We start from the raw sequence: 17,664 nt of genomic DNA on the forward strand, positions 1-17,664 counted from the left end.
TCTCATGTACGTAGGAACTTTTAAAATGCAAACATTAAACAAATACAAAGTATATTACTGCAAAATTACATGTATTCATCTATTCCATCTGTGCAATATGCAAACGATCCCTTTATTTTACTACTGCTTCTGTGTGTCCTGGGAAGATTACTTTTTGTTCCTCTTCCAGTCTGCTGAAGATATGTTACTTTAACATTTGCTTTGCATAAATTAATCATGCGAACATATCAGGAATATTTTTGATTGTACTCCTAAGCTGTGACGACAGATATTTTAGTTTGGGAATCTGCTTTGTTGTTGTTGATAACAAAAGCAACAAAACAGGAGGAATGAGCTGCGTTTCTCTTCTCAGTTTTGTCAGTCTATACTTAATTGACCGCAGTGGCTGCGGTATTTCTGTTCAGTCTTTGTTCATCAAAAAAAGTGTATGTTACATACTCTAATAAATCAAAAGCTAATTTGTAATATGAAAAGATACTTTCTTTGCAGCAGATGAAACAATTAGTATCACTTCAGTTCTGATGTATTCTGCATTTGAGCCAGAGTTTCTAAGGATGACATGTTTATTCTGTAACTTAGCAGTTTGACAAATTTTGTTACTTTTAAAAGAGTTCTTAAAATTGTTATGGTAATGTACTGTATGCTTTGGTAGGTTGACAGAGTTTGAAGATACACCAACAAGTCAGCTAACCATAGATGAGTTTATGAAGATTGACTTGGAAGAAGAATGTGATCCTCCTTCGTTTACAGCTGGTCAAAAAAAATTGAAGATACAGCAGGTGAATTCTGAATCGGATGCTCTCTCCTCTCTCCTCCCTCTGTATATTCCTTTTGGAATCAGTTAGCAGTAAATCCTAACTGACCAGCCTTTGATAAGGGTTCGTTCTTAAGAGAAGGGTGAGCATTACTGCGTGTGATACCCATTATCTAAAGGATATTTTTTTGGTTTACTGGCAAAGGGGTAGCTTCCCAGTTAAAAAGAAAAAGAAAGTTTCTCTCCGATATAATTTTTGCTCCCTCTAACAGAGAGACGTGCTCTTTCAGATATGTAGCTTCAAATACAGCTTTAAACATCCCCTGGTGAGGGATCGAAGTGTGTCTACCGTCTTAGCCAGCCGCTGCGGGAAGTAGAGTCACTGCTCTTGTTAGTGCAGACCAGGACATCTGGGTGGCTGAGTAAACGAGCACCAGCTGAGCTTCCACGTTGTGCAGGATACCAGCGTTTGTGGCTTAGCCCGCGACTGCTGTATTGTAGATGAGGGCTCAGCACACTCTGCCCAGATGCTCCCCCATTTGCAAGCTGATGCAGTTATACTAAGCACTGTTATCTCCTTTATGCTTGCTTTCCTGCTGCATGTGTGTTTCCCTTCTTGTGCCCTGACCTTTTAACAAAGCATCAAATCTTTTTGTCCTTGCAAAACTGAAGGCTCTCATGTGACGAGTTAAGCTGAGCTTGTGGCATGGAGGTCTTGAGTAGCTGTCCTAATGTCTGCATTTCTCTTTTATGGGCTGTACGCACTCTTCCACCCTGGTTAGCAGGGATCAGAGTTGCACAGGTGTAAGCTTTGTAACTGGATCAGAAACTGTGCACTTTTTTTAAGGTGATACCCATGGTCAGGAGAAGTACCATTACATAAAATTTTTTTAAAACACATATGAAAACAATAACCCAATTGCTTTGATGAGACTGCATTTTTTTTGTGTGGTACAGCACCTGCTTCCACAGAGATTAGTTTTCATGTGGCTTAATTTCTTTGCAAAGCATGAACTAAAGGAGAAGAACTAAAGAGGAGAAGATTTTACTACTGTCATAGCCAAATCTGACATTATTAGTTTTTCAGGGTTTTTTGTTTTTACTGTTCTAAATATGCTATGATTTAAAGGTCTGTAGGTGTGTTTGTGATGTTCTCAAGAGCCTGCCAGGTGCTGTAGGTCAGTATTTCACTCTGCCATCTCCTGTGCGCTATATATGGCCCGGACACTGCGATTTCAGCGCTGCCCTTGTGCTTGCTCACATCTACAGGCACAGTCATAGAGTCCGACTGCTGAAGAATGGGGCCTTTTATTTGCAGCTTGCCAGAGCGCAGGTTCCTTTTAAAGTATAGAGATGGGTGAGATAACATTTGAAATCGATCAATATTATGAAACTTGTCTGTCTTACCTGTCTGACACTATAAAGTCATTTGAGTTGGGATTCAAAACCTGCTTATTGCTTTTAAAATACCCTATGATTCTGTGTCTCTATATACAGTTCACAAACAGTACAAAGTTGGGTTTTTTTAGTAATTTCACGTTTATTTTGTTTATTTTCATTTCAGCTTGAGAAGGCATTATCAAAAAAGCTGGAGGATTTTGAAGGTACAAGTTGTGTTTAGTGTAACATCACTCATTTCTTCAAGATTACATCAATGATTGCTGAGTTTTATTTTTATTTCAACACCACAGGTGAAATATCGAGCTATCAAGATGAAATAGAGATTGAATTAGAAAACAGTAGACCAAAAGCAAAAGGCGTATTTGCAAATTTCACTAAAGACGGTAAGTCTGTAAAGTCTTGTGACTACTTAAATAATAACGTGTTCAGATCTGCAGGCAGTCTTAAGTGCATGAACTTCATTGTGATAAATGTGATCATATATATGCTTGTGTAGTACAAGATCTCTATTGCGTTGGGGTTCTCTCTGCCAATTAGTTGGTTCAATTATCAGTCCTCAAAACAACAACATTGTTCATTACAATGACAGTTCATTAATGATTTCAGTTGGTTTTCTTCCCTGGTGCAGTATAAGCTTGGCGCTGGCATCTGAGAATGTTCCTTTTCATCACTGAAAGTGCAGCGGACCGGTATCTAGACCCTTCTGTCACCGAATCCCCCAGTTGACTAAGCGATACGGAAGGGCTTTGTGCAGGTTGAACGGGCTATTTTTCATTTGTAATTATACCAGTAAGTAGCTGGCTTCTCTTGCAAAGCCCTTTTACCTGCCATAATTTGATAACGCAATACTTCTATTTTAAATGTTGACTGTATTCACAAAAATAGATTTTAATAGCCAGGGTAATGAATTTGAAGAGCATCTGGAAACTCCACATATTCATACATTGTAGTAGAATATTGTGTATTTCTTCTACAGATTTTCTCTAAAGATTTTTATTCTTTAAGTGAGCGCCTCTCTATTTATTTAGTTTCTGTAACAGATGGTATGCAATGATCTGTTGTGGTTTTTTTTTCCGTTACAGATTCTATAGAAGATAATACCTCTAGTGTACTTGGAGAGGAGGAGGCAGAAGATGAGGAACTGGAAGCAGCTGCTAATCACTTAAACAAGGACTTTTATAATGAACTTCATGAGAAGGATAGAGTAAAAAAAAATGAAGATGGGCAATGCAAAAATGGAAATGAAGCTCTTGTAAGACCACCTGCACTGGAATCCTTGCTTGGTCCGCTCCCCACTGCAGCTAGTCTTGGCATAACAGAGTCCATAAAAGAGTGCATATCCACTAAGGACCAAGAGCCTGGTGAGTAGGAGATCAGTTCAGCTCAGAGGGGAAACTGAACACATGCAGCCAGTTGTGGGTTTGTTGTGTAATTTCCATGTGTCTTGATGGTTACTGTGGTAGCGATTTCATAAATCACTGTAACATCGAGATACAGGAGCTGTGAGGCTGGATGGGATGTGTGGCCTTGGTTGTTGATGTTGGTCGTTGGCATCTGCTCCTCAGGAAACTGCAGGAAAATCTGGAGTGCGTAATAATTTCTGAAGCCTGAGAATGTGTATTTCTTAGTCAAGTAGATTTGCAGTCATATGATAGCTGATGGGCATATTTCAAGCCATGCAGTCTCAATTAGGAAATCGGAGGAAGCGAATTCCTGTAAATATGACTGGAAATTAAAACCCAAGTATGAGAATTTTAGATCAAGGCAGACTTTCTCAGGAGACGTTTTACTGGAGTCAAACATGATGCAGTCTGTCTCCCTGATTGAGAATCTTTGCAAACGGCAAATATTTAATACGTTTGTAAGAGGGAAATAACTGGTTGTATGCTTTTTTCTTTGATCCGGACTTTGGTGTGTGTTTTGGTGGTTTTGCTCTATTTTTCTTAAACTCCCCCAATCTATCTGTAACATATAGCTCTGTATAGTGCAGTGGGAGCGGGACTGATCAGCTAAGGAAGCCAATTTTGCTACAGCCATTAAGGCAGACAGTGCTGCAAACAGCCAGTCATCCAGGCAAGTTTGTTTGCTTTTTCTTACGTGTGCTTGAGCTTTATGGAGATGGCATTTTTTTAAATTCCTTTTGCATCTTAATGACTCTGAGAACGGAACATATCTAAAGGGCATTTTATTCTCTTCTTTATCGCAGTTAATTTTTCCATCATAAGACACACCTGTCCAAATCTGTTTTGTCAGCTTACTTGGGGGTCGATGCAGCAGAACATTTTGGTATCCAAACTGTTCTGATGCTAATTTCGGTTCAACAGCACCTACTTATAATAAGGTACTCCCTTCCTCAATAGATGAACCGAATGCGTTCATATTCTTATTACGTTAGTGTTCACATTCCAGAAACATAGCAGGATGATTGTGTGTTTATATTTTGTACAAACGAAGTCATATAGAAACAGTTGAGTGGTTTTGGTTTTGTTTTAATTACGATTAAGAAAATGAATGGCTTGTGGCTCGTCTTTCTCCTGGAAATCAGCGGTTCGTGTCGAAGAGAGGTCAGTAATGGCTAGAAGCTGTTGTTGTCTGGCTAGCCAATGACCTGTAAAAATGAGTTCCCAGTGATGGACGTTTCTCAGCTGGCATTGCTATTGACCGTTTTAATGGACAGGCTGAGGACTGAGTTCAAAGATGAAACCAAGCTGGTATAGCCAGGTACTCTGAGTCGGGCTTCAGGCAGGTGGGCAGGAGAGCGCATGGCTGCTCATGCTATGGCTTGTCTGCATTTGCTGTTTGTTTTCTTTCAAAAGTGGAGGATGTGCCAAATGAACTGAATTTCCAAACCAAATAGGTTTCAGTATGCTCATTCTCTTTTAATGCATCTGAGAAATCACTGCGGGTGTTTGACCAAATACTTATTTTCTTAACATGTTGCGAAGCTCATATGCCAAATTACTGTTTTGGTTTTATTTTGATTGTAGATCCTGCCCCAAACTCTCTCTCTTTTTTTTTTTAACAGTGACCCTGATAATTTATTTTAATCATTTAAAAGTTTCATGTTAAGTCAGATTCACTTTGGTTATGTCTGTACTGCAAGGTGCTGGGGTGCAGTTCCCAGTCTCCAAGCCCTTGCCACGCAATGCGTGTGTGGTGTAGGTGCATCACAGTGTGCGTGTGCATCATCGCCCTGAGGACCTGGTTTCCGTCAGGAAGTCATCTGGGTTCAGGAGCCATAATGGAGCCTCGATGTGTTTTGGATGATTGGGAACCAGGTCTAGCAGACAGGCTGGGAAGTACACCTGGCTTGCGGTTGGCATGTTATTATTACGCAGAATAAAGAAACCCTCTTGTTAAGGTGCCTCCCATTTGTCACTTGTGCATCTTAGCTCTGAACCCCAATGAAAACCAACGTAGATGTTCCTATTACCTCAGGCAATGATGTCTTGAGTTCTGCCTCATAGCTCTGGGAAATCTGGGAAAGGTTTGTACCTGGAGGTGGTATCTTCTTCTATCAGGCCAACTAGTATAGTCATAAAAATTAGACAATTTCCAGGTTTCTGGGCCCTTCTTCAAGTCTGAAAAAGAAATGGCAGTTTTCAAAACTAAATATAGGATGATAGCAGTTGCTCACAGTTTAATTTGAGATGCCACAATTATAGATCATCTTGAAACAAAAGTAGTTTGTACCTGTGGAGGGAAGAGCGAAAGATCATAAAATTTCCTGCATTTATTATGTGTATTTTAGTTTAGTTTAGTGCAATTTATGTAGTGAATCTCAACTGGCCATAGGTTTGCTATGGTATTTCATGTTCCAGCACCTAAGTCCATTGGAGAAGGGAGAGAATCATCACAGCATTGCACCCTTAAGGTGATGTTTTGGTCCTTCTCCACATCTGTGTAAGTCATAAACCAGGAGCCTTTCCATTCCTTCAGCCCTCTCCAACCCTGAGTCATCTTCCACTGTGTGGACCATCTGGGTCTGGTTGGGCTGGAGACCTTAGTCAGGATGATTTTGTATCTCGTGCTGGGCTCCACGTGATGTTGGATGGGTGTATTATGTCCAATCAGTGCAGTGGCTGGAAACAGCATGCCTGGTGCTACGTGGTGAGGATTCCCAGCAAACCCTCGTGGTGATACACTGCGTGGTTGGGCAGGTGGCTATTGAACAGAGTGGAGCGAGCAGGTGCAGTATGTGCAATGTTTGGCTGCCTTAAATGCAGGGTATCTCCTCATTATCTCTGTAATGATCTCTTTTCCTCAAGAAAACCTCAGCTGTAGGTATCTTCTACAAAGTCTTTTCATTTGGCTTGTGCATGTGGTAATTCAGTTTATAATTGCCTACATCAGCTGCTTTGGGAAATCTCCCACCTTTGTGCTATGGTGGCTGCAGCAACAGCAGAAGGTTTCTCACAAACTGCTTATGCAGATAAGACTTAGGTGCAGAGTCCAAGTATTAAGAAAAATTTAGTGTATTTTTGCTCCACTTACAAGTGGTGTGTGAGCAGTGTGAGCTTGTCTATATGAATGTTTTATGGAAAGCATAGTATTTTAGCAAATTTGCATTACAAAGAGAGCATGTAAGGTACCGGGTTAATGAGTCTGAGGCAGTAAAGTGCTTAGAATAAACACTACATTTGACTTTTTTTTTCCTACAAAATGTATTAATTTGCAGAGACATTTTAGCTGAAATCTGTTTGAGTCTTTGTAAATGGCTTCCTTCTTATTCTTCATGGTAAAAGCGCTTTATAGTGAGATTTCAGTTTCAGAGATGGAGATTGCCTAAATCAGTCTGTCTGTTTTCCTGGCCATGCAGCATCCCAGCATGCTCTCCACGCTCGACGTGCTCTTTGTGATTCTGCAGTTCCCCAAAACAGGGCACCGTTTCCTTTAGGAGACTGCCACAGTCAAATACCATGGACTCGATTCTCAAGAGATAATATTCTTTGGTGTAAAATTTCCCTCTACAATTTATTTTTACGTCCTTTTTATACCACTTCAAATAATTTATTATCTTTCTTGGTGTTTCTGTCCTTCTGATGTTTGCTGGCTGTCACCCGGTCCTTCCTATGTCATGCTGCTAGGCTGTACAGCACCAGTTCATCTCTTCTTGCCACATAAATCAAAAGTCATAAACTTAATGCTGGCCAAGGCTAAAAGTGAGGAAGGTCTGATAATAACAGAGATAAAGGTAAAATATAGGGTATAAATTACCGACTGACTTTACATACCTTCTCCTTTATAATCTAGGTGGTGTTTGGGACCTGATTTAGTTTTTGTTTTGAATCAAAATTCACATGCAGTCATTTAGGGCAGTAGTTTCAAGTAATGTATATGAAGCGGGTGGTAACACGCTCCTGCATGTCCTCATGAAAGTAAGCGGCTTTTGCAGTGAGAAATCACCGTGCATGTACCGTCTTGTGCTTGGTTAGGCACCCAGCTAACTGCCTTCGCTACTAATTTCACAAAGAATACATGAGAAAAGTTTTGTGCTTGTTCATAATTAATAGTTTGCTCATTTATTGCTCCTTGTATTTATGCCTCCGATACTGCTGCAAGCATAATCTGACACGGGCTGAGGTCGAAAGATGTTGCCATTGATTTCTGTGGGTGTTAAAGACCTCATGCAGACAGTGTTCATTGATCGAATAGTTGTCGTCCCTGTGTACCAGCGCTTTTCAACTTCTTACTCAAGGAGGATGTGAAAAGAGGCTAAAGATGAAGTTGTACGAGACAGGGATGTAACATCCTCCAGGGTGTTACTCTTTTCCTTTGTATTTCATCCCCCGCAGCCGCCAGCTCCCACTTCGTACTTCGTCCTGGCCTTGGGGCTTCCTCAGCCCCTCTGCGAGCAGACTCAACTCCCTCACCCAGCAAGGAAAAATGCATGTGTGTATGATCCCCCTTTTTCTTTGGGAGGAGCAGATGACCAGTGCCAGCAGCACTGCGGGCAGGGGGGTTTGTAGAAATGTGACATTTCTAGCATGGTCTGAGCTGCCGTGGAAGGGTCCACAGGCTGAAAAAGGTTGGAGAACGGCTGTTGGCGGCCACGTGAGGTTGTTTGGAGGGTTGTTTGCTCCATCCAGGAGCCCCAGTGTGGATTGCTGTGTGGCGGGGGGCAGGCTTGCTGCTCTCACAGTTGCTGCTCCATCAATGGATGGGTGTTGACCCCCTCTGTGGGCTGGTTTCTTCTTCTAGCATCCTCCTTTCTACCTCAGATTTTGTCTTAAGTACATCAGTGCCAACTGTTTGAAAATATGTAAATGTATACATGCATATAAAAGTATACAAAAATATATAATCAGTAATTAGAGAGAACATTATGAAGCCCTATTAAATCATAATTGCCACATACATGAGAAATAAAGCTGCTGAGTTTAGCGCTAATTGTGTTACATACGCGAAGTACGCTTGGTCACCAGTGCAAGCATGTGTGTCCCCATCCTGATCGCTCTTCTTCTGGCTCTGGCTTCAACAGTGCAGTTGCTTTTGTGGTTTTAAGCCCCACCTGTGGAAATGAGCGGTATGCGTGACCTGCTTGGTACCACCTTGCTTGTGTGATGCCTTACGAGCACTTTGAGGGTTTGATCGTCATCTCCGTGTGCCATTTGCTCACTGGAAAGTATTTTCTGTGGCAGGACTAGCTCTTTCCTAATTTCGCGATCTAAGCAGTAAAAACTCTGATACAAGCTGATCTTTCTAATCTAGCCTCTATATGCCTATGTTTGGCAGTCCTGATAGACTGTATCCCTGATTGAGCCTTCATTACGTTGTTAATGAGATGTGAAGAGCTTGCTGCAGCCAGCATGGTAATAGGAGACCACCAGCTGCTTTGAATGCAGTTTTTTGATACCTGAAGTCTTGGGTATGAATTACAGATGACATGATTTTCTTACTTGACTATGTATGTCACTCACACGCAAGTGTTGCGTGTGCATGTGTTACTCCAAAAGCTGTGTACGCATTTTTTCAGGCACGATCTTTGCATTTCATTAAAGGATAGGAATGCTCTAAATTCGTTCCATATTCATGCCGTGAGTAACTAGGAAGGTTAAAGGATGAAAACTAATCATATAGCTTGACTGAAAGATTTCCAAACAAATCTAGAGAGGACTTTTGGAGAGAAACCTGCAGTTTGTTAGAGCCATCAGGGAGATAAATTTGAGTGAAAGCATAAGCTGAATCATCTGAATACATTTTTAGAACATTTGTGGATGTTTTAGGAATTTTCCAAAGGGTTGGTTTATCATTACGGATACTCCTTATAGGAAAATGTGTGTTGTTTTTGTCAGAAGTCTTGGTCAAGAAGAACTGCCCCAGAGCAATGGATGCTGTGGTCAGGAGAAGGTACTGGAGAGTGGGGTTTGGGTTCCTGAGCTGAACGGAGCAGACCCATCTCCTAAACCTTTCTTGGCCACATCCCACGTGAATGAATGCCCTTCTCCCCTGGTTGATCAGCCTGGCTGTCCTGTAATCCTGACTGTTTTGGGGGGAGGGAGTCTTCTCTCTTCTCTTCTCTTCTCTTCTCTTCTCTTCTCTTCTCTTCTCTTCTCTTCTCTTCTCTTCTCTTCTCTTCTCTTCTCTTCTCTTCTCTTCTCTTCTCTTCTCTTCTCTTCTCTTCTCTTCTCTTCTCTTCTCTTCTCTTCTCTTCTCTTCTCTTCTCTTCTCTCCCTTCATTTCTTTCTTATTTTTTGTTTCATAAAATTCTGGTCTGGAATGGGAAATGTTTTTAAATCTTTAAAAGCTTTTCCAGGCTTTGATTTTTTTTCCTGACTGCCGAGTGAGCAGTGGGCAATGTGTCTTGAATTCTGTCTTGAATTCTTCCAATAAAAGCATGACAGAAAATCAGTTTTCTTTTCAATTTGAGTAGCGTAACAGCCTTACATTGCTCTTTGATGAGAAGGCTAACCTGCCACTTAAGGCCTCATCCTCCCTTGCTTGAGAGAAAGAAGGCAAAAAAACCTACTTTCTCCTCTCTTGCTGCTTAGCTGTCTGCTGGCTGCAGGCTCTTTGGAGAAGGAGGCGGCAACAGGGCTCTTTCTCCAGTTCGGAGACATGGGAGAAGACATGGCTGGGAGAAGAGGGTGAACGTGCCGAACGGGGGCTCTGGTGCGTCATTCTGCGTGTTGATATTTGACATGTGTGTGCTGCCGTATCAATACTGCTTTTTAATGGAGCATGGAGAAGCAATCAGCAAAAGCATGTTTTTATGCATTGTTTTCCTTTGCATTGAGGGGAAGTCAAGGTCTGCTGTCATCTGCTCTACCTAGGCTTAGGCTTAAGGAAGTAGAAACGTCCAGGAACACAGAGCTGGGCAAGCAGGGAGAAGGGGAGAAGCTCAGCTGGGGCTTTAGAAATGGTCCTTTTCCCATACCTAAATAGCAGAATTATGAAAACAGTTGTTCCCCAAATACTAAGGGAGGGTTGTGTTTTGTGGTTGACTTAGATGTCTCGGCATTTGTGGGCATCCATCTGAGGTTTTCCTTCTGTTGGGGCTCCTTTTCAAGCTTTTCTCTTGTTAGCACTCCCTCGCATCTGAAAAGATGCTGATTCTCAGCGTGAGAGATACTTTCAGGGGCATTTATAATTGCTCCCGTCTTTTAGGGGGCTGATTCTCAAGGAACCTGTGGAAACGTAACCATCTTAGGGATCACTGTCCCGCTTCTAAATCTTGGGTGAAATAGGCTGTGCATCGAAACAAGACTTGGGGAGGTAGTGTTGGAGGGGTGACGACGCAGACACTTACAGGCACACAGGAAACCTGGCTAAAAACACTGAATAACTCCCTGCTAGTATGAGAATTATATGATACTTCCTTTTCTGCACCTGCCAGAATTTGGGCCCATTAATGCTCGCAGTTATTTGGTTAGGTGGCCAGTTTGCAGAAGAAACAAACGTTCCTGCCCTGCCCTTCTGCCAAAAAGGAAGAAAAGTCTTTCACCAAAGAACTCAACTGAAAACTGAAATTGTTCATTAGAGAGTTGTGGAAAGTGAAATGCGTGGAAGCTACGGAGAAGATGTTAAATTTGCATGGAAAGCTAACTGCTCAGGAGGATGTTATTTGAGCAATTCATCACGGTATCTGAAATGTCAGGAGGGGAGGCCTGGGTCCAGTTCAGGGAGGCTTCATGATGTCAGTTGTTATGGAGAATAAAGACTTATTAACCTAGGTCAAGGAGCCACAAAACGTGCCCTTGGAAGAAGGAAATACAGCTCAGAGCGATTTGCAAGGCTTAGCTACTTTGGGTTTAATATGATGGGTAATAAATCCATGTGCAGTGCTGTGGTGGATCCTGACCACTTTGTGTTCGTCTTGCATCTTCTGATAAAGCTAAAATAATTCTCCATTTAGTACTTTATTTTTTTGTGGTACAGGTTCAGCTGGTAAAGGCAATGCCTGCAAACTGAAAATCCACCAAAGTAAACTCTTTAAATGGAGTGCTGTTTCTGCAAGGTTTTAGTATTTTTGTGTAGCAGTTCATTGTTTTGCTTTTGTTCAGTAGCTTTGAATTTAGTATGAAAAAATTAATTCCTGTATCCCCTTAAGGGTTAACTTCATCACACCCCTACACACTTCATCTGTTTTGTTTGTTGGCCTGAAATCCATGGGACTGTCATAGTAGTCAAGATAAATGTGTATGCATGGGTTGGACTGCTGCTTGCGTAGATGACCCTTGTAATTAGGGATTTCAGATATGGCAGTACAGACTGTTGATGAAAACAGTCATGAGTTTAGCCTTATATAATTGTAGTTTGACATTTTTGGTTTGCTAAATGCTTTCATAACTAAAATGGTTGGATTATCCAATAGAGGAATAATATTAATGTTGACACCGGTGGCAATTAAAAACAATTTTGGAAACTGAATTTTACTACTCCTGATTGCTTTTGAAATAATTTGTTTTTCAATGTTACTTTAGGATTGGTTCATTTATTAGGTCTTTTTTCTTGTGTGACAATGAGATAATTGCTATTTATTTTTTGTCCTGTAAGCAATTACAATCAACGCAGCCAAATATAGACTCTGCTTTGACCTGGAATCAGAGTGACCTGTCAGCATGAGGCTACTGTACTCTTCAGCTTTTCAATTTAATTTTTTTTTTCATAGGCACTCACCAGTATGCCTTCAGTAGGGCTGAAAAAATTGCATTTAGAGTTTATGGTGTTCATTAATTACAGTGGTGCAAAGCCATAGAAACTGGCAGATAAGACCAGCTTTGGGTTGGTTATTAATAACAAAAATTGTGATCTTTTCTCTAGGATTGTGTGGACTGTGTTGGGTCAAGACTGTCCGAAGCAGTTGGAGGAGGAGATGCCGTCAGGCTGTGTGGGGAGAGGTAGTTGCAAATTAGGGGGGGAATTGCCGAGAGTTGACTCTAGGGATTTTTTGCAGCCAAATGTTGCTAAAAGGAAGCAGAAAATACTTTCTTTTACTTTTAAAGTCAGCAGTTTAAGGTAAGGCTCAGCTTTCGTATTGAAGCGTATGTGTACACCTAAGATTGTAGAAGTTGTTTTCTGTGACTAAAGACCTGGACATTTACAACTGTGTAGCAGAAATAAGGGAATGAATATGAAATGGGAGAGAGTAAATAATGCTGTTAAGTTGTACCAGGAATGAAATTCGGAGCAAGAAAGAAGGCTCTTGAGATAGGTATAAAACGCAGAAGCCAGAAGTAAACAGCTGTACAGTGGGTGGAAGGATACCATTTTCCAGCAAATTCACTACCTAAATGGCGTGTTTGATTTAGTTACGGTGGGGAAGCCACCGTGTACTCACAGATGGGAAGGAAGTAAAACAGTGCTCTGTGACCAAATCGTTAACACTTACATAGGAACAAGGTGAACGAGTGATTTTGGAAGTTATGCTTAATGGCCCTTACTGATTTCCTGCTACAGGTAAAAAATGCAAATCCACATGACTGTGGAAGTCATGTATTGGAATGCAGCAACATCCATATCAACATGAAATTGTGTCACTGGTGGTGATATTGTATTCTGGCAGTGTTTTTCATTCAATAAAATGTACTTCAGTGAGAAATCGCTTTTCCGTAAAGTCTCTCTTTGCACTTCAAGCCGGAGTTTTTGCGCGTAGTGGGAGTACTGCTTTCCGTGTTACTACCATGTCTCACGGCTCTGTAGCTGCTGCAGAACTAACACCAAGCTCCTGTGCTAAGTTCTCCCCCAAGAGCAAAGATAAAATCCCTGTTTCATACTGCACTGGTTGAATTTGGCCTCCAGTTTGAACGCAGAGCAGGTGTGTCGGGATGGGATGTTGTGGGTGCCGCTGGCTGAGGTGAAGATGTGTCTCGCTTTACTGGCTCATCCCCCTCCTACATGCTGGCGTTAGTGCACGTGTAGTTGCCTCCCTCACCCGGGTCTGTCAAAAACGTCACAGGCTCGTGCAGCCGATTTTAATATATCAGGGTGGTTTTGACAGACGCGTGTTGGGGAATGGCGCCTCAACCGGTACAGCAGCAGGTGGGAGTCGCTGGAGGCAGAATCCGGCTCCCCCCGTTCAGCGGGGGTTGGAGGAGCGCTCTGGACCGCGTCTTTGCGGTATCAAAGAACGTGTGTTTTGGAGGCTGAAAGTGGCATTCACGTCTGCACTGAGGTATCGGTGCTGGAGAGGTTTTATGATCCATCAGTGAACGGGAATGGGCAATTTCAGGTATGCTGTTGCCCAAGTTCATTTTATGTGCAGGGTCTTTGTACTGGGAGTAAGGTTGATGCTTGAAGTTCAGCTCCAGAAATGCAACACTTGCGAGCAATGAAGAAGTTTGGTTTAACAAGGTGGGGAGGGAATTCAAAAAGGTACGCTGAATTCTCTCCTGAAAAAGCCTTCTTTTAAATCTAAAGTTTATTGCTTTATCTCAACTTTCAGAAAGCTCGCATGAAACTTTATTGCCTTTGAAAGCTTGATAAAAACTCTCAAAGTACTTTGACTGAAACAGAAAATTTAATAGTGAGGCATTTTGAACATGGAACGATGTTTGTGGGCAAGTAATTTCAACAGGTACTAATATGAAACAGTGTTGTACTTGAAAGGATACAATCAGTATACCCACACAAACTGGGTAGAATATCACTGGGAGCAATAAAATCTACGAATTCTTCATACTGCTTTCATTGCAAACAATTTTTATGGTATGGCCTGTGAAGCAATTGAAATGCAGAGAGCTGGCACATCACTAGATTGATAATTCCTCCCGCTACTTACAACTTATTCTCGGTACAGATGTCCCCAATTCTTTCTTTCTATCACATTAAAGTTTCTTGTCTGCTTCAATTTCATGCCTGCCTCAAACGTAGCAGTTTTTTAAATTGTCCCTCCAATTTTTTTTTTTCCTCTTTAAAAGTTTATATCAGATGAAACCTAGCTGCTGTTTTTTATCCTAAGGTTTACACTTAAACTTTTAACAAGCTCGTTTTTAAGAACAGTCTTTCCTTGAGAGAGCACTTGGCAACTGTGTAAAAATGGCACCTACGTGCCGAACAGATTGGTTTGCAGAGCCACTGACAAAGATGAATGTTTATTACATTTTACTACTTTTGGTTCTGCAGATGCAATACAGCTATTTTCTTTTTGGCATAAGCGTCACGAAAAGTAATTTCCAATTGTGGAATGTTTATGATAATAAGGATGTATAGTATAGCTAGGGAGAGCCCAGACGGACTTTCAAATACCAGCATGAGTTTGTGATGCTGTTATTTCAGAGAAAAAAATAAACAAAGAACATTTTTAATTTTATTTCTTTGCTTAACAAATTTTTTAAGCAATCACTGTGACAGAACACACAGGGAACCCTACAGTGTCATGTAGTTACTCTTCTGAATTAATTGCTATTATATTAATTGTGGATTCCCCAAGATTTGGCAAGCTTCCTCATTCTCCTTGCTGCATCCAAAGATTTGTACTTTTAATTTTACTACAATATGGAGAAAAATGTAGTGTCTAAAAATAACACAAAAGCCTGAAATTGTTGTTCTTGTTTCCTGTCTCTTTTTTAACGTGCCAGTATAATTAAGGCTGTGGTTTAGATGTCTTTGTATTGTTCAAATCCGTCCTCATCTTTTGGGCAAAATGTGGAATAAAATAGTCTGTAAGTTTTTATGGCTGGTAGATACGCAGTCGGTTCGGTCAGTCGAGCTGATTGACTGCAGTGTCACTGCAGAGATGACATATCTCTTGGTAGCAGCTGAGAAACATCTTGAGAATTAAACTTTCGTGGATGCAGATGTTGGGATCCCTGCCTCCACGGCCCCTGGCACAGCCTCCTGGTACTCGCTCGTTGGCGTTCCTCAGGGTGATGCCAGTGGGTACGGGTGCCTCGGCACAGCCACGCTGGCTGCCTCTCAGAGGTGTCCTAGCTATAAGCTGCTTCCCTACAGACTTGCAAATCTCTTCTGGCCAAAGGCTGAAAGTCACAGGTTCTCCGCTGTCACTCCCAGGAATAGTGTTTTGGCCTTATTTTGGGTTTGTTACGCCCAGTTTAGAGTGAGCAGTGCAGTTGATCCTGCTCCCAAAAGGCCCTCGAGTGGCATAGCTCTAGCTTCATCCCCTTGGTCCCCGGGGACAATGGCAGAGCTGAGGTCCACGTGCCTGTTTCGTCTTGGCAGGAGGTGAGGAGCTATTCCGCAGACCCGTTTGCTTCCACAGCCCTCAAGTCTTTGTGGCAACTTCTAGCTACGTCAGCAAACGCTTTCAACCCAGATCATTCATTTCAGTTGGCAGTCGTTGACAGTAATGTTCCTTTGCTTGGCTTTATTTTAGCATTTGAAGATTTTTATGTTGATTTTGATGGCGTGAAGGGAATTGCATGGGAGTGTTTTGTCTGGACTTTAGTATTCTCTGCTTTATCTTGCTAGTAAGATTCAAAATCTTAGGCTTTCAGGAGACAGGGCTTCTTTCTGTGCACCGTGCTAGCTCTTTCCTCATCCGTCCCTTCTGTCAGCCCATTATCCCGGGCTTATTTCACTGCTCAGTTAATGATGCTTAAGTCTGCTGTGGAAAGAGTTTGCCTAGTTAAAGCTAACATAAAGAACAATCCATTCTAGTCTTATCCAAAGAAGTAAAACAAATAAAGAAATAAAATATAAATAAAAGTCTATTCCATAGGAAGGGACACTAGGTCTGAATTTGAAATGATGATCTGGTGGGTTGGGTTTGATTTTGTAATGAAATAGTAAAAAGTTATCCAGAGCTTATTTTCAGAAGATAACTTTGGTTTAGTTAGTTCAAAATAATTTTTCCTGATTTCAGAGAAATCAATATTGCATATAATGCTGAATGTGTTTAAATGAATTGGTACATGAAATGCACATCCCTCTCTCCAAATGGGCTGCAGACACATAGTCGTGTGTCTGAGAATTGGTGCCATAATACAGTGTGTTATGGTGAACTTAGATTACACCTCATGGGAAAGCATCGTTACTCAGTTAATTAAAGAAGAACAACTTTGATACTATGCCATATGCTGTGAAATAAAGTGGGTGCATGGCAGAAAGAGCCATGAATCCTTTTAGTGTATGTGAGACTGAGCCATAATTTGTGACTTTCTTCTTGCCTCTGCAATACCGTGTTAAGTAGAGGTCTAATGTATTTAAGTAAAGAATTAATTACATGTGGATGTGGGACCTTATCTTTTCCAGTGCTCTCTTTGAAACGTGTTACCAGTCTATGTGGTTTTCAAGACTTACTAAAATCTTTCCAAAGTCTTCGCTTCACTCTGCATCTAATCAACATTGAAACAGGGTCTTTTGTGTGGCCGTACCCCAGAGAATGGCAGATTGGTGAGAAACTGTAAAACCAGCAATACGTAACCTAGCGAAAATGACATATTAAACATAGTCCCGTTACTATATAAACTTTATATACAACAGTCAGATGTTGAGATTAATCAGAATGACAGGTTGTACAAGCATATGGCTGGCCTTTCTGATAGCCATTAGCTTGAAAGGCCAGCTTTGAAACGGGCTCCATTATTTATAGGTGAATCATGCTGCTGGGCTTTGTCGGGAAAAGGTTATTTCTCCAGCTCCGCTGAAACCTCCTGTGAACGGAAGTGCCTTTTTCCACCGTTCCTGGAGAATAAGACAAATTATTCTCCAGGAACTTCTCCACGACTTTCTTCTTTTGGAAAGTTGTGGTGTCGTAGGGCATTCCAGCGCTGTAATGATGGATCTCAAGCATATGGAGTACACATGCTAATTATGCTGTGCTTACGGTTCAGTCTATCCAAATGCCAAGGCATTGGGGCCTCAGAGCTGCTGGAGGCAAAATGTTAAAATCCTTCACCACTGTCTACTGTGCATCTGGGCAAATGTTCGCTGCAGTCCCTAAAACATCGGGGGAGAGGAGGAGGGAACACATGCACATCCTCTTGAGGAGTTTGCTGCAGTACATGTGCTGTCTGCAGCAGGATTGTGCTGCAGTTTGGCCAAATGACCAAGTGAGCTTGCCATGCTCCACTGTCACCTGGAGCCACCCAAGCAATGCCTGTACTTTG

General features: G+C 41.6%; 1 protein-coding gene across 1 annotated transcript in view; it reads left to right on the plus strand.

Annotated features, from left to right (window-relative positions):
- The window catches only part of BRF1 (BRF1 RNA polymerase III transcription initiation factor subunit), a 161,504-nt gene that overhangs the window by 86,329 nt on the left and 57,511 nt on the right, over positions 1-17,664 (plus strand). The window contains exons 7-10 of the mRNA XM_059819175.1: positions 653-779; positions 2,319-2,358; positions 2,446-2,538; positions 3,238-3,516. Of these exons, the coding sequence (XP_059675158.1) occupies positions 653-779; positions 2,319-2,358; positions 2,446-2,538; positions 3,238-3,516 (539 nt within the window). The remainder of the gene's footprint in view (positions 1-652; positions 780-2,318; positions 2,359-2,445; positions 2,539-3,237; positions 3,517-17,664) is intronic.

This window comes from Gavia stellata, chromosome 7 (assembly GCF_030936135.1).
Source record: "Gavia stellata isolate bGavSte3 chromosome 7, bGavSte3.hap2, whole genome shotgun sequence".
NCBI lineage: Eukaryota > Metazoa > Chordata > Aves > Gaviiformes > Gaviidae > Gavia > Gavia stellata.